At 40.9% G+C, this 26255-nt stretch overlaps 1 protein-coding gene and 1 long non-coding RNA gene across 2 annotated transcripts in view; one reads left to right on the top strand and one right to left on the bottom strand.

Annotated features, from left to right (window-relative positions):
- Positions 1 to 2078: 2078 nt before the first annotated feature.
- Positions 2079 to 25732, bottom strand: LOC124552457. Its single transcript, XR_006967920.1, has 2 exons — positions 25670 to 25732; positions 2079 to 2905 (listed from the first exon to the last, which is right to left on the bottom strand). It is a non-coding gene; the product is annotated as an uncharacterized LOC124552457 (long non-coding RNA).
- The window catches only part of LOC124552456 (cyclin-dependent kinase 2-like), a 45139-nt gene continuing 44584 nt past the window's right edge, over positions 25701 to 26255 (top strand). The window contains exon 1 of the mRNA XM_047126733.1: positions 25701 to 25975. Coding sequence (XP_046982689.1) covers positions 25860 to 25975 — 116 coding nt within the window. The 5' untranslated portion in view covers positions 25701 to 25859. The remainder of the gene's footprint in view (positions 25976 to 26255) is intronic.

The raw sequence follows: 26255 nt of genomic DNA, 5'->3' as shown, positions 1-26255 counted from the left end.
ATGAAAAAGCCCTGCTGACTAGTCGCTATCAGACCGACTACATGTTGGCCGAGATTTTGGAATAGCATGTGATATGTGAACTGTTTTATTCATCTCATAACGTAACAATTTCAGAACATATGTGTGATGTACAAGAGACACATCAAGGTTACAATTTGCTTATTTGAAATTTTGTCACACTTTTTGATACTTTGTGAGGAATTTACTTATTTAAAATTTGTCAAACTTACAATATTTTCATCCACTGTAACTATCATAAATTTTTATTCCATTTTAGGGATCCAGCTCAAAGTTTCACTTTGTCCTTCATGAAATCTTCAACAGAGTAGTAGCATCTTTCAATTAGATACTCATGTACCTTGCTTTTTAAAATATTTATCTTCATATTCATTATGTCCCACTTTTATTGTGTCGTGAATTTTCATGGCTATATACTGAAGAGCCTGAGCACACAGTTTTCAGCAAGGTGAGGTGAGCATAAAGTTTTCTTTATGTCTTGTGTAGTATGAGTGTTCAAAATTATTTTTTTAATAGATCAGCTCTGCTGCATAGGAAGAGAACCACCTCAAAGATGTATAAAGAGGCCACAGTTAATATTTTTAGGTCTTTAGATAATGGTCGACATGATGCCCTCGGCTGCGCAGTGCTCATGTAGTGAATGAATTATTGTTTTTTTTTTTTTTTTTTTTTTTTTTTTGTTTTTTTTTTTTTGCAACTTTAAAATTCATGTAGTGTTTCCTGTGTTTCCCCAAAAAATTATGCCATATCTAATAACAGATTCAAAGTAGTTACAGTATGCTATTTTCCTGATGTCCATATGAGCAGCATACGCTAAAATTTCCATTGCAAATGCAAGGCTGTTTAATTTATTAGCTAGATATTCTATATGAGAATTCCAACTCAAAGTTCTGTCTAAGTTTATTCCCAGGAATCTGACTGAGTCAAATTCTTCGTTTCTGCATTATTGTGAGTTGATTTCTTTAGTTTTTGACTGTTATGTTTTAAAACTCATGTGGGTTTCTGAAATGTTTAGCATTAAGCCATTTAGATTGAACCTTGTTTCCAAGTTACTTAATGTATTCATGACACTCTGTGGTATATTGCCAGAAATTTCAATTTCAATTAGGGCAGAAGTATCATCTGTAAACAAGGTTAAATGAGTATTTATATTGAGATGCCAGTCATTTACATAGAATGGGAATAAAATTGGTCCTAGGATGTGTAAGAAGAGTGTAAGGGGCCCTCCTCATATCAAAAAGAAATCTCCTAATGGCAGAAGTACAAATTTAGCATTTTTAAAAAGTTGAATTTGTAGGCCTTAGCGAATAACAACAAAGAATAAGGTCCCAGGAAATAAGCAATAGGCCTACAAAAGGGATAGGAGAAACCATCTGGGAAAGAATTAAGTCATTCTTGTTGATATGTTAATGATGAGCAGCTCTATCTATTTTATTATCAATAATTGAATCAACAATTATACAAAGACAGGAAGCTGATTTTTATATTGTCAAAATCTGCAATCTTCATTATTAATTATTAGTGCATAAATCTTTATATACATAATTATTTTCAGAAAACATTATGTAAATTACACCTGAAAAATAATTTCAGTTGAGACAGTCATAACAAAATTCATTTGAACCACACCCTCTTCTAGAAGGATCTGGAAGCTATTATGTAATACTTATAGAAATTTCAGGCATCAGACACACCATTATAGTTTCAGTTGTTGTCGGATTGGTCAGTGTGACTATCAGGTTCTTCGTGTTGTATTGAAATATCGCACAATACATTTACTTGAAAAGTAATAATGCAGAAAGTGTCAAGAATTTGTGAATAAATACAAGGACCTATTAATTGGAAAGCATAAACAGGATCAATATCCTACAAAATGAGACAGCCATAGCAACATAAGTAACATTTATCTGGTAATATAATGTTTCTGCCCTTATGAAATAATACAAACATCGACAACACAAGAATGGTCAACTCAATGGACGGTATTTACTTTCTGCACATCTACAAACATTTTGATAGTAAGGGATATGAAACATTATAATGTACAGACAAAGAAATGATTACAATTTCAGAAAAATTCAGTGCTTTATTTGAGAGAAAGAGCTTCACAAATTGAGCAAGTCAAATAACATGTTAGTCCACCTCTGGCTCTTATGCAAGCAGTTATATCATGTGGCTGAGATCCACCTTCACCGCTGCCCAGCAGATCGGCGTGACATTGGTCGCTGTCAACTGGCACAGTATCTGGTCACCACACACAGCCAAAGCTCTTAGGGATATGAGCTTCAAGAAGACCCACTTGGCGACGACAGTGATTTGTGTCCTCTTGGGTATGTCATGGCAGTGAGGCTCCTTGAGATAACAATTGCACTCAGCATAATACTTTGGACTGGCATTAGATAAATTCCTCCACTTTGTGTCTGCACTGCTGCCTGACGCTCCTCAACCAGGCAAAATACCACTTTACTCACTTGTGTTTTTCATAACCTGTGTACGTCCTTGTCTATATAAAATACGTATGTGCCAAATTTTGCCAACAGGCACGTTATATCACCAAAACCCTGAGCTGGTCGGAGGCCCTGCCCACAGTACTCCAAACATTCACAATTGTGCAGACATCCGGTGACCTTTCTGGCTGAGGTAGGGTTTGGCAAGCAGGAACACGAGCATAAAAACTCTTTCCCTATATGGGCAGCCACTGTCTTGCTGAAATGTAAGCTCTGGATGGCTTGCCATGAAGGTCAACAAAATGAGTCTAGAATATCTTCCACATACCGCTGTGTTCTAAGGGTGTTGTCTTCGGCCTGGAATCTCAGTGACAGGAATAGAACTGTCTTTAGTCATGAGTCCCACTTTGAACAGAGCCCCAATGACCACAAACACAAAACTGAAACAATACAAAATGGTAGTCAGACCAGAAGTAACCTATAGAGTAGAAACTCTTGAAGTAACTAGAAAGGAAGAGCTCAAAAAATTAGAAATAAAAACTGAAAGAAAAATCCTAAGAAAAATAATGAAATTCGAAAAGAACCAGTGAATCAGAATACAGATTAACATCTAATACAGATCTATATCTGAAAGTGAAAAATTGACAGATTTAATGAGAAAAAGGATATTAAAATTCTATGCACATGCATGCAAGATGAAACATCACAGAATAACTAAACAAATTTTTGTTTTACCAAACAATTCTAAATCCAAAATTACACAGCTGAGAAAAGTAGGAAGAGAGATCAAAAATACAGGAGTTGACATGGACACAATAAGAAACAGAATGCATTTTAAAGTAGCGCTACAAAAGGCAGGCTTTTAGGACAGGGAAAATATCTAGAAGTGGAAGAAAGTAAGCACAGAAACAGAGAAAGCAACATTCTTGAAGAATGAAACAACATTGGGTCCAAAGGGGACTGCAAATGAAAACAAAAAAGCAGAAACAATGTTGATTTATAGTGCCCTATAAAGGGTTAAGTGAGAAAAAACTCGATTGATGCTATCCTGACAAAACCTCACATATTTGTACAGATTCATATAAATATACTACTCTAATTTTTAGCTTCAAGACATTCTTTAATACTATATTGGGAGGTTTTAATTAAGTGACTTTTTAATTTACTTTTTGTTGTGTACATAGTGCCGTGTAGTCAGCGCGTATACAACTTTCCCACTAGAGCGCGCCCCGCTAAACACAACAGTGCAGGCGCAGTGCTCGTCCGTCTCCGCACTACGAGATGGCGCTGCCATAGAGACGGACCAAATTCTGCTTCCGCTGATCCACGTATTAATATGTAATGCAGCCAATGAGATTGCTGCTAACGTAGAACCTTTTCTCCTCGGGGATCACACTCACGCAGTGATACACGAATGCATGAGGTATTATAACGAGTGTACAGACCTCCGATTTTCAGTCTGTATCAGTCTGCATTAGTCTGTACCAGTCTGTACGAGTTCTACATTTGTCTGTACCAGTCTATGGTCAAGTTTCAGTCTGTGCCTAATAAGATTACCATATACCTGTACATAGCCATGAAGATAAATGTATAGACACTTTTGTCAAGTATCAGAGATATGTGAGAATAAGATTAATGTACCAATACCAAAGGAACTTCAGATTGTCAACTGTAAATAGCATCCAGAACCAAGTTAAGTAATTTTTATGCTTGTTATTATTTTAATAAATGTGTGTGAAAATTAATCAAGTTCTGTTTAAAGTTGGTCACCGTCATTCTGCTACTCTAAGCGTGCAAGTGGCATTTCTATCGTCTGACCTAACGGCAGAAGATAAACATGCCACGATAAGACCACAAGACACATTGCTGACAATCATCTACTTCGTTAGAGCGACAAGTCAAATAATCTGATGGTGTGTGTACCAAAGGTCTTACAGTACGTACACCACACTTTTAAAAATAATACAGGGTGGCAGACATACATACACAAATCAAAATACGTATTGCATCACCTCGGTTCCGCAAGTTCTGGAACCTGTACAAAGAATTGGAATAGAGATGAATCATGTTTTATGCTCCACAGGACAAATGGCTGCTGGCATCTACGGTGTGAAATGTCTGAAAACAGTCTGCACAATTGTAGGAAGGGTCCAGGCCAGAGTAGGGAGTGTTTATGGTCTGGGGAACGTTTTTGTGGCATTCGCTGGGTGATGTCATCATTCTGGATGGCACAACAGATCAACACAAGTATACATCCATCCTTGGGACCATTACTACACCTTTATCCAGTTTGTTTTTCCTTGGCAAGATGGCATCTAATAGCAGGGCAATGCAATGTGTCTCACAGCTCCCAGTTTATTTGCGTGGTTCAAAGAGCACCACGATGTGTTTACCGTACTCTCCTGGTCACCAAACTCTCCAGATTTAAGCCCAAAAGAGAATCCGTGGGACCACCTCGATCGGGCAGTTGATGGCACAGATCCTCAACCGAGAAACCGAGCCCAGCTGTCCACAGCAGTGCAGTCAGTGTGGATCAACATTCCTGTTGGTACTTTCAAGAACCTCACTGACTCTCTTTCTGCACATCTCGCACTGTTCCACACTGTCAAAGGTAGTGAGTCAGGCTTTTGACAGGTGGTTGCATTACTGTGCCTGCACAGTATAGGTATCTGCGACTCAGCATCTCTGTTATATGGGGAGGAGCAACTTTACTTCTTATAATATTGTAGCAAAATTATCTTCTAGTGATTTCTGCAGAAACAAATCAGGGAACTAAAAATATTAACACTATACATATATAAAACAGTTACATACATAAAAATCCATTGCCACGATGCAAGAAGTAAAAATGATCATTATATTCAAGGAAATCTGCTCATTAAATGACAAAGAGCCTGTAAAAGCAGGATGGTTTTACACACATCAAAAAAAGTTTTGCATCACCCCAGTTCCCAGAACTCCTCAAGATACACATTGACTGTGGATATTGTATCACAGACACAGTCCCTTTGACTGTTCAGAGATGTCACTAAACCTGCCCAAAGATGTAAACAACCACGCATGAGCAGTGCCTATTAGACGGAGGGGGTCCAACAGCTGATCAGTTCCAGTCATTCCATCAGGAAGATGGTACACGGCTCATGTTGACTGTAGTTCAACCATGCCTAGACAGTCAATACCGTGGTTCGATCGTGTCTGCATTGTTACTTTGTGCCAGGAAGGCGTCTCAACAAGGGAAGTGTTCAGGTGTCTCGGAGTGAACCAAAGCGATGTCGTTCAGACGTGGAGGAGTTACAGAGAGACAGGAACTGTCGATGACATGCCTCGCTTGGGCCGTCCAAGAGCTAGTACTGCAATGGATGACCACTACCTACAGATTATGGCTCGGAGGAACCCTGACAGCAACGGTACCATATTGAATAATGTTTTTCATGTAGCCACAGGATGTCATTTTACGACTCAAACTGTGCGCAGTAGGCTGCATGATGCGCAACTTCACTCCTGATGTCCATGGCGAGGTCCATCTCTGCAACCACAACACCATGCAGCATGGTACAGATGAGCCCAACAACATGCCAAATGGACCACTCAGGACTGGCATCACGTTCTCTTCACCGATGAGTGTTGCATATGCCTTCAACCTGACAATCGTCGCAGACATGCTTGGAGGCAACCCTGTTGGGCTGAACGCCTTAGACACTCTGTCCAGCGAGTGCAGCAAGGTGGAGATTCCCTGCTTCTTTGGGGTGGCTTTATGTGGGGCCGACATATGCCACTGGTGGTCACAGAAGGCGCCGTAATGGCTGCACATGAATGCCACCCTCCGACCAATAGTGCAACCACATCGGCAGTATACTGGTGAGGCAATCGTCTCCATGGACGACAATTCGTGCCCCCATCGTGCACATTTTGTAAATGACTTCCTTCAGGATAACAACATTGCTCGACTAGAGTGGCCAGTATGTTCTCCAGACATGAACCCTATCAAACATGCCTGGGATGGATTGAAAAGGGCTGTTGATGGACGACGTGACCCACCAAACACTCTGAGGGATCTACACCAAACCGCCATTGAGGAGTGGGTCAGTCTGGACCTACAGTGCCTTGATGAACTTGTGTATAGTATGCTATGATCAATACAGGCATGCTTCAATGGAAGAGGACGTGCTACTGGGTATTAGAGATACCGGTGTGTACAGCAATCTGGACCACCACCTCTGAAGGTCTCACTGTATGGTGATACAACATGAATTGTGTGATTTTCATGAGCCACATCCAATTTCGTTCATTGCCAATGAACAGCAGTCAGCATGGGTACATGAACCAGGCCCCTCTGTGGAGGCCCATATGCAGCATGGTTGATAGAACAGTCATTGAGGAGATACTGTTGATAGCCCATTGGTTCATTTGGGTAGTCAGTTTGTCGCCCTACCCCCCTTAAACCAACTCTGTGACCATAGTGTATGCTTTGTTCTTGCACCTGTAAGCCTTGTGACTGGCCTGTTATTTATCTTTCTGGCTATTTCTGTAAAGCTCAATCTTGCTCATTTCCATCTTTTCTTCCTTTCCATTGTGATCTATTTCTTATTTGGTTTACCACTAACAGTTATGTCTACTTTCCCAGCTGTGTCTGCCCTCTTCTCTATACATATGTCATTCCACTTTTCTGCTTTTATCGAAATTTGTAGCCTCCTCAAACTGTGCAATTTAGATCAATATATTTTAAGTAGAAGGCATTCTTCCCTATGAACTTTCAACTTGATGGGTCAAATGCACAAAACTTAAGTACTGAAAGTCTGCTGTACAATTAAAAACCCTGTTTGCAAGTTTTTGGGCATACACGTAGATCATAAACTTACCTTGAAATGCCGAGTTGATCATGCATGTACTGAAATAACATGTAGTCTTTATGCTCTAATAAGGCTACATAAATTCAGAAGCATTAAAGATGATATGTTTTAGACTTGTGTACCCATTTCTGTCATAAGATTCTGTACTGTGTGGAGGAACATTTCATACATACACTACAGTCACAATTTTTTGATCACTCAAGATAAAAACTACATACTTTATTTCACTGTACAACCACATAATACAAAATAAATATTTTCTCTTGCTATCAGGTACAATACAATTCGGTTTGGATTTCATCCTTTTCAAAGTATCCACCCTTAGCCCTCAGAATAGCTGCACAAGCTCTTAGCATTCTCGAGATTGCAGTCCATCACATGTGTAAGTTACTCTGTAGATCTGCAAGATTAGATGACCTCACTTTTCTGACCTTGTGAAGTTCATCCCTTAAAAATTCAATGGAATTTAAGACAGATGACTGGCTTCGCCAAATCGTGTTCAGCTCTTGTCTACTGACATATCCTATGCACAGTCCAGTGGCATGTTTGGGATCATTGTCCTGCTGAAGAACAAACCCAGATTTAACTTCATTGGTATCCTATGATATCCTTCCTTCTTTAATGTTCCATTAATTCTCACTGTATCACCAGCTTTATCACCTGCGAAACAACCCCACACAATGACCGAACCTCCACCATGCTTCACTGTTGGCATCATACATTGACTCTTCATACATTCTCCTTGAAGTTGACAAACAAACATTCTATGATGGATTCCAAATACTTCAGACTTAGATTTGTCCATGAATAACACTGTGGACAATTGCTACCATTCCAGTTTTTATGTTGTTGTGCCCATTGCAATATTTCCATCTTATTTTGTTTACGTAATAAAGGTTTTTTAGCCACTACACACTCCTTTAAACACTGTCCATGAAGATGGCATTGCACTGTTGAGGCAGAGATTGGAGCTGTTCACTTACTATTTACTTCCGTGTGAATTTCAGGTGCAGTATGACTCCTCCAACGTTTACTCTGTACACGCACACACTGATCTCCCCTGTATGATGTCACTTAGGGTCTTCCAGATCACAAAGCACTTGCATTGGCAACAGTTTGATGAATCACTGCAGCGTATACACCACTGTAGACTCTTGCTATTGTCCTACTAGAGTAGCCTTCCGATACAGAGCTACAATTACACCAAGTTTTCCAATTCCAATCTCCTGTTCCCATACCATTAGGAGGCAGTGTGGTATGAAACTGATCATGTACCAACACTCTGCTAAATGCACACAATCTATTGTAAACTAATGCAAACTGATTGCTACGCAGACAGCTGAAGAAATGGGTCCCATTCAAATGGAACTGTCTTAGGTAAAGGCACGTCCGTGTTGTGGATACTTAACAGCACCCCTGTATGTGAGCAACCAGTCAAATAGAGAGGTGCTTAGTCTTTACATGTTCACACTTGTTTTATTATCAAAATGAGGATTTGATAGGATATTCAAAGTGAAATCCCTGTTTTACCCACAAAACCATAATTGCGATAGGTGATCGAAAACTTTAGACAGGTGTGTGTGAGTGCATGAACAGAGTCTTTGTAACTCAGAAGAAAGCCCTGAGGATGGTGGCTAAAGTCAAAAGAGAACCTCTTGTAAAGATCTGTTTTTCAATTCCAATGTTATGAGTGTATATGGAATGTGTATACTGTTGGGCCAAAACAATGGAACCACTGCCCATCTCGAGACTGAATGCCACTGTTGGCTATGTGGATATGTGATTAAGTAACAACAGTATAGAGGGTAGAACAAAAATGTATGGCCAGATTTCCAGAAAATATTCCTCACACGTAGAGTAAGAAAATACATTATTTGGGCTTGAGACCAGAAACACTTTATTTCCACATTAGAAATCAGTTTCCACAACTTTTTAACACATTTATCATCTACTTTGCAATGAAGCCTCATCTGTGAACAGCACATTTATGCTAAAGTGGCAGGTCACACATTGTCGAACGAACCATTCAAAGAAGTTTACTTTCGAAGAAATTTACTCGCTTAGGACAATCAGCTGTCGATAGTGCCTTCGCATGTTGTACGTGGCACAGACACACCAAATTCTCATGTAGTACTCTCGTGACATGTGGTCAACATTACTTGTCACAGCTAACTGGCTTACGCTGACACTATGGTTATCATCAAGAACATGAAGAAGTTCCTTCTCTGCTTGAGGTGTCCTCATCCTATGCCTTCTCCAGTCGTGAGTAGTAGGCTTAAACATCACGTGTTCTCTAAGATGACTATCAATTGCTTCAGAAGTCCTCCAGTGGGGCACTGTGATTCTGGAAATCTCTCATGATACACACATCGAGTGCAATGGCTATTACTGTCTGATAATTCATACAGAAAATGGAATCTGTCAACTCCGTATCTGAGTACACTTCCATTGCATTGTACTAGAAACCAAGAGTGTGCAGAATACTACACAGCTGATGCTACATGCTCAATGCTAGTAGAACAATAAAATTAGCTGCATGGCAACACAAACAATGAACTGAGTCACATGTCAATATTACCTTTGTTTAACTGAAACAATAAACACTAGCAGTGAACCTAAGAATTACAACTTCTTGTTCATTCTAACCAAATACAACCAAGAAGGTATTCTGAACATTTCACGTAAGAAAACATTTCACACAGTGCTGGCACATTCGGTGTCATTGTGTTTCCCAGGATTAATGTGATTACTTATTTTATTTACTTACTTTACTGGCCACACAAATCACAGTCAGTCCTTGGCCTCATTCAGTCCACCCTTCCACAGCTTCCTGTCAGCTGCAAATTCATCTCCCAAACCTAGAAACTGCATGTCTCCCACGGTATTATCATTCCATTTTGTTCTCGGCCCTCCTAGTGGTCTCCTTCCTTTGACTTCTCTAACCATCACTGTCTTTATTACCATGTTCTCCCTCTCCTCCTCACATATCTGTACCACCTGAGTCTTTCAGTTTTCACACTCGCTACGATGTCAGGTCGTGTGTATAATTGCCTGAGTTTGTGTTTTTCCTTATTGTCCACTGTTCATTTTCTTTCACTAGTCCATAAATTTTCCTTGGTACTATATTTTCAAAAGCAATGAGTTCTTGCCATGTTTTCGTTTTTTCCCCCTAATGTCCATGTCTCACTTGCATTGCACACTATTAGTTTGATGATGGTCTGACATATTCTTATTTTTGCCTGCCTGGATAGTAACTTGAAACTGGTGATGTTATGTATAGCTCCTAGACATCTTCCCCCCGCTTGAATTTTTGTTATGATTTCTCATTCTATAAGGTTTTGTTGGTTCAAAATGTTCAAATGTGTGCGAAGTCTTATGGAACTTAACTGCTAAGGTCATCAGTCCCTAAACTTACACACTACTTAACCTAAATTATCCTAAGGACAAACACACACACCCATGCCTGGGGGAGGACTCGAACCTCCGCCGGAACCAGCCACACAGTCCATGACTGCAGCGCCTTAGACCACTCGGCTATTCCCGCGTGGCTTTTCTTGGTTAACATTGACACCGAGGTACATGAATGTGTCTGTCCTCTGTGTTGTTAGGATCCTGATTGTTAGATGATTTGGTCCTAAATGAGCTCTTCTTCCTGTTACCATGAACTTTGTTTTATTTTCATTTATACTTAGACCTACTTTCTTAGCTTCTCCCATCACTACAGTTCCCATTTTCTCCAGGTCTTCCATGCTCTTTTCTATCACCACTATATCATCTGTGGAAGCCACAACATTTATCTTTTTCCCTATGGTGACTCCTGCATATTCTTGTATTTCTCTCCTCAGGGTGTTGTTGAGTACCAAATTGAACAGGGTTGACGATATATTATCTGAGAACTCCTCCTGTACTTTCACTCTACTCTTTGATTCTCTCACACACATTTTAGTTAGCTTTATCAGCTTGTCTGATATTCCAAACTCTGCGACTGTCTTCCACATCCCCTCTCTCACTAAGCTGTCAGTTGTTTGAGGACCATGATAGTGAAGTCATGTTGATGTCTTGGCTGCCAAATTTTCCTGATCTGAACCTAATGGAACATTTGGGACAGTACTGGGCTCTGCACACACAAACAGCCTGTCCACAACTGACTAGTATTGCTTGAGCTGTGTGTAAATATGTGGTGCCACATACCTCCGGAAATGTACTGAGGTGTTGTTAAATTTGTACCTCAAGAATTGCTGCTGTAGGGTATATTGTGTTTAAAAGGTGGACCGACACACTATTGAAAGTTTTTGCTTATCAGTATATGTTCCAAATGACTCAAACAGTAACAGAGGACAGAAAAATCACTAGTAGAAATACAGAATTTCATGGTTAAAATTATTTAATTTGATAGATAAAGAAATATACTCAGCAAGCAGTGCCAGAACATACACATAAAAGACTGTTGTGATTGGCAACCTTTCGGAGCCAGTGGCTCCTTCTTCAGGCAGATGGGCTGAAGGGGAAGGAAGAAGGGTGAAGGAAAAGAACTGGAGAGATCTAGAAAAAGAGGTAGATTTTTATGTTTGTCCACAAGAGGGGCATATATGATGTATCACGTAATAAGATTGCTGTGCATTAATGTGACAGTATGAGAGAGAGGGAGACAAATATATTCTACATTACTCTGTGGCGTCGTGTACTTAGATAATTATTCTTAGATAGTAAGCTTTTCTTCTTGTTAAGATTTAATTTCATGAGAGAGGGGTCGACGCCATTGCGAGATTTTGAAGGAAATTTGTATATACATCTGTATATATGATACAGAATCGCTAATTCATGTGTGAGAAGAATTTCATTGACACTAAGATCAATAAAACTTCATTCATTTCAAAAAGGTACGTGTTATTTCCACAAACGGCATATACTCAAGTGTCATCTATTAATGAATACCAGCTTGAGAACAATTCTGATGGGAGCGTTCAGTTCTAATTAAATAATTTTATGCTTTCTTCAGAAAATAAGTGGTTTCATGGATCTATTTTTTTTTTTTGCCACCAATGTTTCTAAGTACTGAAAGTAAATCCGATTGGTATGCAACAGAGCACCAACGAATATTTCTCCGCAACTTTGATGAACACTTTTAGCTTCAATACAGCATCTGCAGCAGCTGGAACAGTCACCATAACAACGGAAGCATATAGTGTGAAAGCAGTTTCACCCATCGCCCTGTGTCCCACCAACAGGTGTATGTATTCACTACAACAGAACACACACACAGACAATCACTCATACATATAAAACCACAACACAAGGTGGTGTGGGAAACATCTCAGTATAAAAGGGTCAGTATAGGCAAAATACAAATAACAGTAAGTGAAGATAGCCGAGTGATTTTATACCAGAACTGCAGGTCAGGGGAGATTCACCGTACGGGATGAGCAGGAAAGACCGATTGTTGGGGACTGCATCAGACGAGATTTAAAAACCTCAGAGCTTAAAGGTGGAAGACAGGGTAATATGCAAGACAGAAATTACTACTGAAACATCGTGCACGAGTTAATAAGGGTGAGAAGCTAAGTGCATTGTATGTAACAGGGGTGGGAGGGGGTGGTGAAAAATAGTCGGGAAAGACAATGGAAGATGTAGAAAACTAAAACGGAATGAAACAAAGAGTAGTTACAGGGAAGAAAAGCTGAAACAGAAGAATACCGTAAATTAAGGCCAGGTGGGTGGCGAGAAACAAGAACATGTTGTAGTGTTAATTCCCACCTGTGGAGTTCTGAGAAACTGGTGTCCGGGGGAAGAATCCAGATGGTGCGTGTGGTGAAACAGGCGCCGAGGTCACGAATGTCTTGGTGTAGAGCATGCTCTGCAACTGGATATTGCATGTTGCCAGTATATACCCTCTGCCCACGCCTATTCATCCTACTTGATAATTTGGTGGTAGTCATGCAGATGTAGAAGGCTGAAGAGCATTAACATAATAGTCGGTATATGACATGTGTCATTTCACAGTTGGCTCTTCCTTTGATTGTACATGTTTTGCCAGTTATAGGGCTATTATAGGTGGTGGTGGGAGGGTGCATAGGGCAAGTCATGCAGCGGGGATGGCCACGGGGTAGGAGCCATAGGGAAGAGAGATGGGTACACTGCTATTAATTTGTGTGTGGAAGAATTATATGCAAAATATAATAAGTTAGGGTTGTATGTGTTTTACCACATGTTGGAGGCAAATAATAAATGTACTGAAGTTGCTGACTTTTCCATGGATGAAGATGAATGTGACATTTTCATTCTTCACATTGTTGCAGCAAGGTGGTTTTCAAATGCATCCTAGACACTTCACAGCATAAATTCCATTCAGCTTACAGAGATGCTAGAAGCTAGTACCAGCTTGGGAGCTAGGGAACTTCCCATATTACATGAGATGTGTGTGTATCGAATTTGCGTGTGGAGTTTCAATAAAGCTCAAAATTTTCAGCATTGTCACCAGAACTGATTGTGGTCCTTTGGTTCTGAGTCGCGTGGAAGGACTGAACCAGAGACTTCCAAAGTTCTGTGACAAGCTAGGCTGCAACTTCCTGGACTTGCGCCATAGGGTTGAGAACAGTACCATGTAGATGCTGTATTTCTCGATTTCTGAAAAGCATATCACTCAGTACTGCTTGTTTTATTTTGTTTTAGGATGCAAAAACAGCTAGAGTCATACGCACCCATGTCAGGACTGCAGTACATGAAGGCAAAGAGAGGAGTACAAAACAACTACTCGTTAATCCCAATCGACAGAAAAGAAGACAGCTAAAAAGAGGGACGTGGAGAAAGATCTATAAAATACGCCGTAGAGAAACAGAGCTAATAAACTAAAGATTAAATGTCCATCGCCATATTGCTACGACAGGTAAAAAGTAAAATGCGGTTGACATCCCGCCTGTCATTCACTAAAACGGCTGATAATGCAGACGGCAAACACAAATGAGAATGTATGTGGTTAAAAATTGGCATTCCATCAGGAAATGGTGGACCCTTAAAGGCTGAGAGCAATGAGCACAAAATGGTGGGGGAGCACCACTTAACAAATGGCTATGGCTATAACGACAGTGCCCAATACGCAACCTAGCTAAAATGATCTCCTCATGGCAAGAGGGCCGAGAGGAGGTTGTCCAAGCCACTGGGAGAGGCTTCATAACCCGGAGTTTCTTCCCATGAAGGGAGGACCAGTTGTGATGCCAAAGTGACACCACCTGAAGACAGACAGCAACACAGAGATAAATGGAGGGGGTGGAAGAACTTGCTGGCTGAGGTATCAGGACTGCAGCCTTGGCATCAATGTCAGCAATCTCATTTCCTGTCAGACTGACATGACCAGGAGCCCACATAAATGTCAGTGGCTCCACCAAGAGTGAGCAAATGACAGCTTTCCTGGACCAGTTGCACTAAGGGACGGATGGTGTATGACACACAGAGGCTCTGAAGGGTGCTAAGAGAGTCTGAGCAGATGACACCATTGAAAAGCCTGTGTTACGGATGTATTGTGTGGCCTGATGCAGGGGGACGAGCTCTGCTGTAAATACTGAACAGTGTTCTGGAAGCCAAAACCAAAAAACATTGGTACCAATGACAAGGGCACGCCCGTCACCACGCTCAGTCCGAGAACCATCAGTGTATACAAAGATACTATCACAAAGTTCTGTACAAAGGTCGTGAACCTGAAGGCAATAGAGCAAGGCTGGAGTAGTGTCCTTAGGAAGTGAATGAAGGCCAAGGTGACAACGGGCCGCCGCATGAAGCCGAGGTGGTGAAGGGTTCGTGCCCACCGAGAAAGTGGCGGGTAGCATAAAGTTAAGATGCTGTAGGAAGAGCCAAAAGCGAACTCCAGGAGGTAACAGAGAAAAGGGACGCACTCCATACTGGCAATCAGAGGACTCATCGAAGAAGGAGGCATAGGATTGGTGGCCACGCATGGCAGACAAACGGCAAAGGTGTCTGCTGAGGAGAAAGTCAAGGCAGTAGGACAGCGATAGTTTGGCAGCTTCCGCATTCAGACTCTCAACCGAGCTGGTGTAAAATGCGCCAGTGGCCAAACGGATGCAAAGATGGTGGATAGTACTGGGACGGCCTAAGAGGGACAGACATTCAGATGCGTAAACAAAACACCCATAGTCAAGGGATCAGTACAAATGTAAGAGGGTGGTTCAATCTGCTCCCCAGGAAATACCACTGAGGACAGGTAGGACACTGAGGACCCACATACAGCGGTCTGGCAAGCAAGACACATGGGAGGACCAAGAAAGCTTCCTATCGAGTACGAGCCCCAGGAATTTTGTAGTTACGACAAACGGAAGAGCAACAGGCTCAACTGCACTTCTATAAATTCATATAAACAGTTTTGTCAGTGGAAAAATGAAAGCCACTGTTGTGGCTCCATGAGTAAAGACAATCCAGACGTCGCTGAAGATGCCATCCAATGAGATAACTCCATGGAGAACTGCAATAGATGGCAAAATCACCAATGAAAAGCGAGCAGGATATGCCCGGTGGGAAACAGGCCATTATAGGGTTAATGGCGATAGCAAAGAGAAGACTCAGGACGGAACCCTGAGGTACACCGTTTTCCTGGATAAAGGTGTCCGACTTGGCAGAACTCACACATATCTTGAAAACTCGGTCTGTTAAAAATTCCTGAAGGAAACAGGGCATGCAGCCATGGAAGCCCCACATGTATAGAGCACGGAGGATACCAGTCCTCCAGCAGGTGTCATAGGCTTTCTCCAAATCAAAAAACATGGCTACAATCTGGGATTTCTGCCAAAAACCATTTGTGACACAGGTGGACAGAGTGAAGAGACGGTCAACTGCAGAACAGTGCACTCGAAATCCACACTGTGCAGTGGTTAGTAAATTGCGAGGCTCGATCCACCACACCAGCCAGGCATGAATCATACATTTCACCACCTTGCAAACACAGCTGGTAGCTAGAAGGAAGGTGTTTGTCCTTGCCGGGCTTGGGTATGGGTGTGACAGTGGCTCCATGCCAGCGTCTGGGAAATATGCCCTCTACCCGGATGTGGTTGTATATATGAGGAGAAAGTGCTTGCCTGTAAGAGAAAGGTACTGAAACATCTGAATGTGAACATTGTCTGCCCCTGCGGTGGAGGATTGGGATGAACTGAGAGCATGATCTAGCTCCCTCATAGTAAAGGTGGCATTGTAGCACTCACTATTCTGAGAAGAGAAGGGTATCGCCTGAGCCTCCTCTGCATGTCTCCAAAGGAGGAAAGTGGGGCGATAGAAGGGAAGAGCTCAAAACTTCCACAAAATGTCAGCCCAATGTGTTGGAGAGAGCAACAAGGTACATGATGACATCATCTGCTACTGTCAGCCCAGAAATTGGAGAATGGATCTTGGTCCCAGAGAGCCATTGCAGATTGGCCCACATGACGGAAGAGAGAGTGAACTATTAGAAGAACTAGTAAATGAAATCCACCTAGCTTTTTTGCTGTCCTGAAGAACGTGACAACACTGCACAGGCAAACTATTTATAATGAATGCAGTTTGTCTCATAGGACGACAGTTAAAAATGTGGAGAGCCAAGAGGGCACTTATCAGACAGGTTCTGGGAGAACCCCAAAGGGGATGGAGAGCATTAAAGTCACCAAGCAGCAGAAAGGGGTGAGAGAGTTGCCCAATAAGCTGGAGGAAGTCTGCCCTGGTGACATCGAATGATGGAGGGGAGTAAATGGCACAATAAGGAAAAGGTCAAGTGAGGACGGAAAATGTGGACTGCAACAGCTTGGAGCTGGGCAGTTAGGGAGATGGACTGACTGTGAACACCATCTTGGATGAGCAGTGTGACTCCCCCACGAGATGGAGTGCCGTCCTCTGGGGGAAGGTAAAAGTGGGCCGGGAGGACACAATTTTGTTTCTTGTAGACAGAGTACAAGGGGTGCTGTGATTCTAAGAGCAGCCGTAAGTCCTTTTTGTTGGATCGAAGGCCACGAATGTTACACTGGAGGACAGTCATAACAAGGAAAGGGGAGGAGAGAAAATATGAAGAGGTGTCATCTCCGGGGCTGTCAAGTGCCAGCCTTCGAAGACTCACAGCTACCGGGTGCAGACTGGAGGATCCTTCTTCGTGAGATCTACAGAGGTGTCAGCATTCTCCCTCTGTTGATCTGTCGGCCAGGCGAGGGTATCACATGGCGATACTGTCAAAGAGGATCTCCGAGTCAGTGAAGGTGAAGACCCTTTCCATTTGTTTGACTTCTGGAGCCTTTCCGGTTGGCAAAGGAAGACTCAGATGTTCGTTGACTGGAGGGGTGTAGGGGGTCTTCGCAGCAGTATTCCTTCTGTCCTTTTCGGCCTGCCAGTTGTGTAGCAGGTGACTTCACCCTGTGAGGCAGAAGTTTGGTGGCTCATTGCACAGCTGGAGGAGGAGACGGGGACATTACAATAACTTTGGGTGATGTAGCAAGAACAGTACTGTAGGTGCTAGATGGTAAACGCAGGATTTCCGATTAGCCAACAACTTGCGAGCAACCGGGTACGGCACTTTTTCCTTCAGCCAGATCTCCTGGACAGCCCTCTCATCAAGATACGCGGGACAATCTCAGTAGGAGGCAGCATGGTCACCATTGAAGTTAATAGAGGAGGCAGAGGAAGGTGAACAATTGCCTTTGTGAGAGTACCTACCATAGGCAAGAGGGCAATAGGACTCTCGAGTTTGGTTGCAACAATAACACTGGTAGCAGTGCATTTGGTTCAGAATGTACAGTCATACTGTGATAACTTCAAAGCCTGCTTTGATCTTAGACAGAAGCACCACTCTATCAAAAGTGAGAAAAAGTGTATGTGTGAGCACTAAGGATGCCACTACTTTTTTCATCGCCCGATGGACTGGAATGACATCCTCATCAGAGAGGTATGTTTGGATTTCTGCCTCTGTCAGACCATAGATCAGCCTAGTGTAAATAAAACCACAAAAAGAATTCAGCATTCAATGGGCCTCGACACGAACGTGATAGCCATGGAGGAGCGAAGCTGCAAGCTGTTGTTGTGCTTGAGAATCAGAAGTAGTCTCCAAAAGCAAAATACCATTTTGTAAATGAGAGCAGGTATTCACAGGGCCAGTAACTGCAGCATCACCTTTCTGAATAATAAATGGATTTATTGTAGCGAAGGACTGACCATCTTCAATAAGTGAAACCACAAGGAACCGTGGTATAGCTGCGAGGGTCTTTGAATCATTAGCCTCATTCCGTTTATGTTTGGTAGATGTTGACCGTGAAAAAGACGATTGACCCACTGCGAGAAAATCCCCCATGATTGCCAGCACTCCTTCCAACTGGGAGGCCCCATTCAGAGATGGCTTACCCATCTTAGGTGGTTCTTCACACCTTCCGAACACCTGACAGTGGGTCCGATCGGCAATTTAGGAAGGTAGCAGCTCAGGCAATCATTCCTCCCTGGGCCTGGCCATTAGCAAGGGGGTACGTGTGAACCCTACCTGTCAGACTGGGCTGGGAATTACACATTACCCAGTCACCTGTTACACGTCAGATGAGTAGGCTGGCCTTCAGGAGCACACAGGGAGGTAGAAGAAAAATGAGGAATCTCAAATGCTGAAGTAGAGGAAGGATAGCAGAAGGGCAACGAAAAAAAGAAAAAAGGAACAAAAGACAGTGGAGAGACAGTTCAGGTATTAGTGAATGAATGTGCAGAGCACATTTCCAGCAACATCCCAAACATGTTCCCCAAGGGAGAGGAAAACGAACAGCAAAAGGATAGACATGCAGCACAGAAGGGAAAAGATGCTGGGACCCCATGATACCCAAGCATGAACCTGCCAAAGAGCAGTGAGGCTCCTAGGGTGGGGGACTCAGTACCACATCTACGCTTATTGTCAAAAGTATGACCATATGGGGTATCAAGTGAAATTTGTGAGTGGACTGAGGACCTTTTGGTAGACAGTTTGGAAGGTAGGAGACAAGGTACTGGCAGAAGTAAAGCTGTGAGGACGGGGCGTGAGTCATGCTTGGGTAGCTCAGTTGGTAGAACACTTGCCCGCAAAAGGCGAAGGTCTCGAGTTTGAGCCTGGGCCCAGCACACAGTTTTAATCTGCCAGGAAGTTTCAGGATGCAGCATGTTATCTTGGATGGAGAGTCATAGTCAGATGTAGAAATAACTTCGGGAGTGCTCCAGGGAAGTGTGTTGGGACCATTGCTGTTCATGTTGTATATTAATGACCTTGCAAACAATATAAATAGTAAAATCAGGCGTTTTTCAGATGATGCAGTTATTTATAATGAAATACTGTCTCGAAAGACGCTGCATAAATATTCAGTCTGATCTTGATAAGATTTCAAAGTGGTGCAGAGATTGGCAACTTGCTTTAAATCTTCAGAAATGCAAAATTTTGTGCTTCACAAAATGAAAAAAACATAGTATCCTATGACTATAATATCAATGAGTCACTGTTGCAATCGGCCAACTCATACAAATACCTGCGTGTAACACTTTGTAGGGATATGATATGGAATCATCACATAGGCTCAGTTGTGGGTAAAGCAGATGGTAGACTTTGGTTTATTGGTAGAATACTGGGTAAGTGCAATAAATCTACAAAGGAGATTGCTTACAAATCATTCGTGCGACTCTTTGTAGAATATTGTTCAAGTGTGTGGGACACACACCAGAAAGGACTAACAGGGGATATTGAACGTATACAGACAAGGGCAGCACAAATGGTCACAGGTTTGTTAAATCTGTGGGAGAGCTTCACAGAGATACTGAAGGAACTGAAATCTGTTGAAGACAGATGTAAACCATCCCCAGAAAGTCTATTAACACAGTTTCAAGAACTGGCTTTAAATGATTAGTCTAGGAATATACTACAACCCCCTACATATCGATCACACTGGGATTGTGAGGGTAAGATTAGAATAATTACTGTACGCACAGATCCATTCAATCAATCATTCTTTCTGCACTCCATATGTGAATGGAACAGGAAGAAATCCTAATAACTGGTACGTATTCTCTGCCAGCACGATGGTTTGCAGAGTATAGATACAGATGTAGACATTCAGACAATAGTTATGTAAAACATATAACATCCCCCCCCCTCTTCCCCCCCCCCTCTCTCTCTCTGTCACACACACACACACACACACACACACACACACACACACACACACACACACACACACATTCACACTAAAAAGAAAGACATGATCATTTTTAAAGTACTTTTTCATGTCAGCTTTGTCGTGCAACTGGTATTATATGAATTTTATAATTCAATCGACTTGAATGTGTCTGTCACAAAATTCTTGTAGAAAAACTACATTGCTACACATAAGATGGAAAGATGAAGACATTATAAAATCATTTGTTGAAAACAGACACCAATGTGAAGACATAAAATATAAATTTGGAAATACTGAAAAAGAAGTCTACTCTGATTTTCTGGAGGCTAGTTATAGAATATCTCAGTGGTTCAGTACTGGGATCTCTGGGCTGAATCTTTTATATGATGTATTTCAACAAAGTTACAAGACTGACAGCATTGTGTTTGACTCAGCAGTGCCGATGACATCACACTTGAGTGGAGGCAGGTAAACTTATGATACACCATCATTGCGCAGTGGACCACACTAGTGTCACTCAGATAATGAGTGACACGAATTTCGAGCAACAGAATATGTGATCAGATTTTGCGTCAGTGTTGAACACAGTGCAATGGAACCGTTTGCAAAACTTTAGCAGTGTTTTGTCAAGGTTCCAGAAAGAAGACAGCCAATTGAAGACAACCTTACAGTGGAAGGCCATCAGTTTCAATAACTGATGAAAGTGTTGACAGAATCTGGGATTTTTTGTGTGCAGATCATTGGCTGATAGTCAGAATGACTGGTGCAGAGTTGAATTTGACTCACACCATTGTTAGTCAGTGACGAAACATAAAAAACAATTAGGTGTTGCATCACGATGATCCGTCTTCAACACAGCAATTTCAGTAAACCATTTTTTGACCAGTACGAATATTCCTGTGGCTCATCAGCCACCTTACTTGCCCAGCTTGAGTCCTTGAGAATTTTCTCTATTTCCAAGATTGAAAAGATACCTCAAGCAACATGACTTTGGGGCCCTGGGTGACATTCAAATGAGTGTAACAGATCAGCTGAAGGCTATTCCAGCAGCCAAGTTACAGAACAGTTACGAGGAGTGGAAGAACTGTCTCCAGTGGTGTGCAGCTTCCCAGGGTAATTACTTTGTGAAGGTTCAGTTGTAAATCTACTGGAATGAAACAGGTGAAAAATAAAAACACTTTCATTATTATATTTACACACCTTGTATAAACGACTTGCTCACTGCAGTATACAAGAAAGTGATCATGTATGCTGACGACCCAGTTTTATTACAGTAGGACATTGCAATACAGTAAAGGACCTGCCAATGAGAGCTGCGCAAATGGCAGAAAAATATTTAATGGAAAATGACCTAGTGTTCAACATGAAGTAAACATGCACAAAATTTCAAATACATTGGTGAAGCTGACATAAATGAAATGGACGGTAATAGCTTTCTGGAAATAGAAGTGGGCAAATTTCAGACATGGAAAAACCACACTGACAAACAAAGTACAAATGGGTCATTGGAAGTATCCGATTCCAGTTGTCTGCTTTGACTTGTGACGTAATGGCATTGTGGTGTGTGACATAAGTATGGTGCGGTGTTTTTGAGTTGAGTTTGTGTTTGCACATGCTGTGTTGTTGTATTTGATGGTACCGTCTGGTGGGATGTTGACGTGTTGAGTTTAACGTGTCGTACTGGGTTCATCTGATTCTTGGTGATCACCGAGGTAACGTGAGTTTATTTGAGACAGGGTAGTCAATGCTGTAATGTGGATTTTGAGACATTTGCTTTGTTTTCAGGAAGTTGTTATGTTTTTTCCCCTTTTGTTTATGTGTGTCTCATTTTTGTTAGGTGTCATTAGTTTTAGTTTTATTCTATAGTAATTCTGATGTTTTGCCTGTTTTATATTTATGATATTCTAGTTGTGTTTTAATTGATCTAGAGAATATGGGGCTTATTGGTTTTGGTTTCACTGGTGTTTTGTGAGTTATGTGGCTGTATGAAGTTTGTGGTTTTTCTTATTTGAGGTTTGCCACTAGGTATGGAAAGCTGTGTTTCAGCCACATATCTCAAGGGGAATGTCTGCTTCTGCTTTTCGGAATTGCAAATGTTGGTTTTTTTGGTATCGGGGGCTTGATTTGAGCTATGTAGGTCAACTGAAGGATTGAAGCGTATGATTCTTGTTGGTTTTCTTCTATTTTTATTTACTTACTTTTTTATGGTACATTTTGTTGTATTGTTATACATTTAGCTTGTACCGCACTAAACTCCTATTTCCCGCAGTTGTCCAGTTAGTTTCATTTTATTGTTAGAGCCAGATTCTTGTGTTGTTTTTATTTTTGTTAGCATTTATTGGCATGTGTATGCAGTGACGATATCCCTGCCATTTTGTATATGCTGGAAGTTGGCGTTTCTCCCATACTAATGATGTCATGGGTCACAGCAGACGAGTGGAATCAGACACTTCCGTAATGCCATAAAAACCATACAGAGTAGATTCTAAGTTGCAGACAGGTATAATGAAAAGGCTTCTACACATTTAAGCTTTCAGTCAAAAGGCCTTTGTCCAAAATAGAAAAAAAAAAAACAGACATACAGGCAAACACAATACGCTCACATATGGCCACTGCCTTTGGCTGCTGTTGCCAAACCATACACAGCAATTGCAAGGTGAAAGCTTAAATGTATAGGAGTCTTCATTGTGCCTGTCTGTGACTCAGTGCCTCCTTTGTATGGTAAGCAGCAATCTGTATTTTCATAATATTGCTGTTATTCCATCCTGGACTTTCCATTGCTTGGAAACTAACTTTTGTAAGTCTAAATATATTCTTAATGAATAAAATGTCACAAACCTTACTAAAATTGGACTACAGACTTATCTTCTCACACATATTGTTCTATATATCAATGCGGGGAGGAGCATCAGATGTACATATTAACAGAATTTTAAAACTTCCAAAGAAAAACATCTGATGCAAAAAAACTAACACCACAAAAATAAATTTAAAGACTTTAAAATATTAACCGTATCTAGTTTGTACACATGAGAGACAGTTCTCCTTTTTATGATAAATTGTACAGCAACACTGCGACCAATTCTACAATATTATCTAAGTGTATGGACCTCATACCAAACAGGACTTATAGGGGATGTTGAACATATACAGTGAAGAGCAGCACAATTGACCACAAGTTTGTTTTTGACCATGGGAGAGTGTCACAAATATAATGAAGAAACTGAACTGGCACAGTCTTGAAGATAGATGTAAACTATCCCAAGAATGCCTACTTACAAAGTTTGAAGAACTAGGTTTAATGATGACTGTAGGAATATACTACAACCCTCTACTTAGCACTCACAAATCAATCATGAGGGCAAGATTAGATTAATTATAGCACACAGAGATAGATTTGGTACCCCTTGCCATGAACTTTAGCAGTTTGCAGAATATAAATTTAGATGTAAATTGAGATTTTCAAGACTACAATACAAGAACTACAAATAATTAACATATTTGCAGCAAAACTCTTACAATGACAGAGGAAGCATATTTCTTATCAGACTGCCACTTAGTGTGAAGAAACCAAGTATATTCAAAGGTAAATTGAATGAACATCTCATCTCTGGATGTTAGTATAAAGTAAAGCAATTCTTACAGGCAAATTCATGAAACAATGGTAAATTTAAAATTGTAAACAATGTTAAACACAACTTCCTGAGGAGGCAAGAAAGTAAGACCAAGTGCAGTGCTGAGGATACAGAAAAAGTAATATACACTGTGATTCTGCTGCTGTGTATTACATCAAATGTGAGTAAAATAGTGTTTTTTTTTTTGTTTTTTTTTACAGAGTACTTCTTACTATTTTTCTGTTGTGGGCTATAAGTTGTCTACTGTCCTTAGCTCTGGAACACAGCATGTTACTGGTGCTGGCTTTTAGAGCCTATCATTTGTTTCCTCTTTTTTGAAACTTGCAACATGCCATGTCTAATTTATTATAAAATATGATCTGTGGCCAAAATAAATTAAACCAAGTTCATTGCTTATTACGAGATTAACCCTCAAGTTTTCACTTTCAAAATGATTTAGTGCTTTCCTTACAAACTTTTTAACTTCATTATTTGTATGTTTTGCTCGTCAAACAGCAGTGTATCATCTACATTCAAGTTGATCAGTGGTTTGTTATCTTGAGTACTTAGAATGTCACTTCAATTTGAGTAACTGTACTTCCAGTAGCGATTCTCAGCACTGTTTATCAGGTACATATCCTCGTTTCAGTTCTGTATGGCGATGGTACGTGTTCACAGACCCCAACTCTGTCTCAGCTCCACCCCCAGTCACCCCTCTCATACACGGTAATTTGCAATTCACCAGAGTTTACGAGCCAGAAATGCCAAGGATTTTAACAATTATAATAAATTAAATTCAATGTTTTAAATAATCACAATAATCGGTTTACATCAATGGTTCATGCAGTGCATCTCTTCTCCTCTCTCCTTGGATCCGCGCCCGTGGTTTAAGGGAAAAACATGAGTGGTCATAACCAAATTACTTCGTAGTGACGTAAAACATAAAAAGTGATACGCTTCTCCTAAGCTCTGATACAACACTCGTACCTATAAGGCCAGGCCATTCAAAAGTTTGCATAGATGAGGGTTGTTATAAATCCAAGTAATGCCTATTTCTTTCGATTTTCCCCTTAAATTTATACACCTGACATCAAATCGTACGGAGTGTTGTATAATCGAGACTTGTATCGTGGACGTAAGTACTTTCACTTTACTGTACGTATAAATACTACGACTTTTTGCACAATGACATAAGTCACCAACGAAATAAATCCATATCCATAGTTGGGCGAGAAGATAATTTCTTTGTATCTTCAAGACTATTGTCATATCTTCGGAATACGACGAGAGATTAGCTGTTTACAGATGGGCAATATCTATTCTTCCTGTCGGTACATGGTCTCACAGACATCAACATATGCTTTCTATTTGTATTCACCGCGTACTTTGACATCTGATCTTTTGTTGCTGAAGCAATTCGCGAGGCAAGAGAGGATAAAAAAGAATACAAAAAAAATGCGCCAATTACTTCGAAAAATGCAGGATAATTTACTTGACATACGTTGCATTAAAAAGACTATATTCTACATTGCTTATTATTCTGTTACTAACTGCTTCTTTCTGTCCAATGTTAGCAGCTAATAATAGTAAGCGATCAATATTTTGTTTACCACTGGCTTGTTGGCACCATATTGGCTGCACTTGTGGTCGAGGAAGCGGTGGACTGAAAGCGCGGGAATAGCGTAGTAAGTTTCTGTTTCGATGTTCGTCACTAACCAAATACTAACACGCTAATTTTGGCTAGTTTAAGCATGGTGTAACTAAATATTAGGAAGTACTCTTAGCTTATATGAAGACAGAATGGAAGCATTCACGAAAATAGAGAAAATCGGGGAAGGTACATACGGAGTTGTATACAAAGCTAAGAATCAACATACCGGAGAACTTGTAGCATTGAAGAAAATTCGTTTGGAAACGTAAGTGTAAATACTTAATTCAGATTCGGCATTTATTTGGCAATCTCTATGCTAGTGTTGTTTATTTTATTAATACTTTTTACCGTAGTTTTAATAATTTCGCAGCCCATGAACGATCGAAGAGTTGCAGGTGTAAAATAGGGATTATCAAAATTAATTTCATAGATATATCTGTCTGTGATAGCCTGTTTCTGATGCCAAGTTCTTGTTTTGTGTGAAAATGTTTCTTGTGGACCCTGTTAAGAGTTAGGTAATAGAGATGTTCTACTCTGTGTGATAG

This window comes from Schistocerca americana, chromosome 10 (genome assembly GCF_021461395.2).
Source record: "Schistocerca americana isolate TAMUIC-IGC-003095 chromosome 10, iqSchAmer2.1, whole genome shotgun sequence".
Lineage (NCBI taxonomy): Eukaryota > Metazoa > Arthropoda > Insecta > Orthoptera > Acrididae > Schistocerca > Schistocerca americana.
The sequence above is the reverse complement of the archived record's forward strand: the minus strand, read 5'-3'. Positions and strand labels throughout refer to the sequence as shown.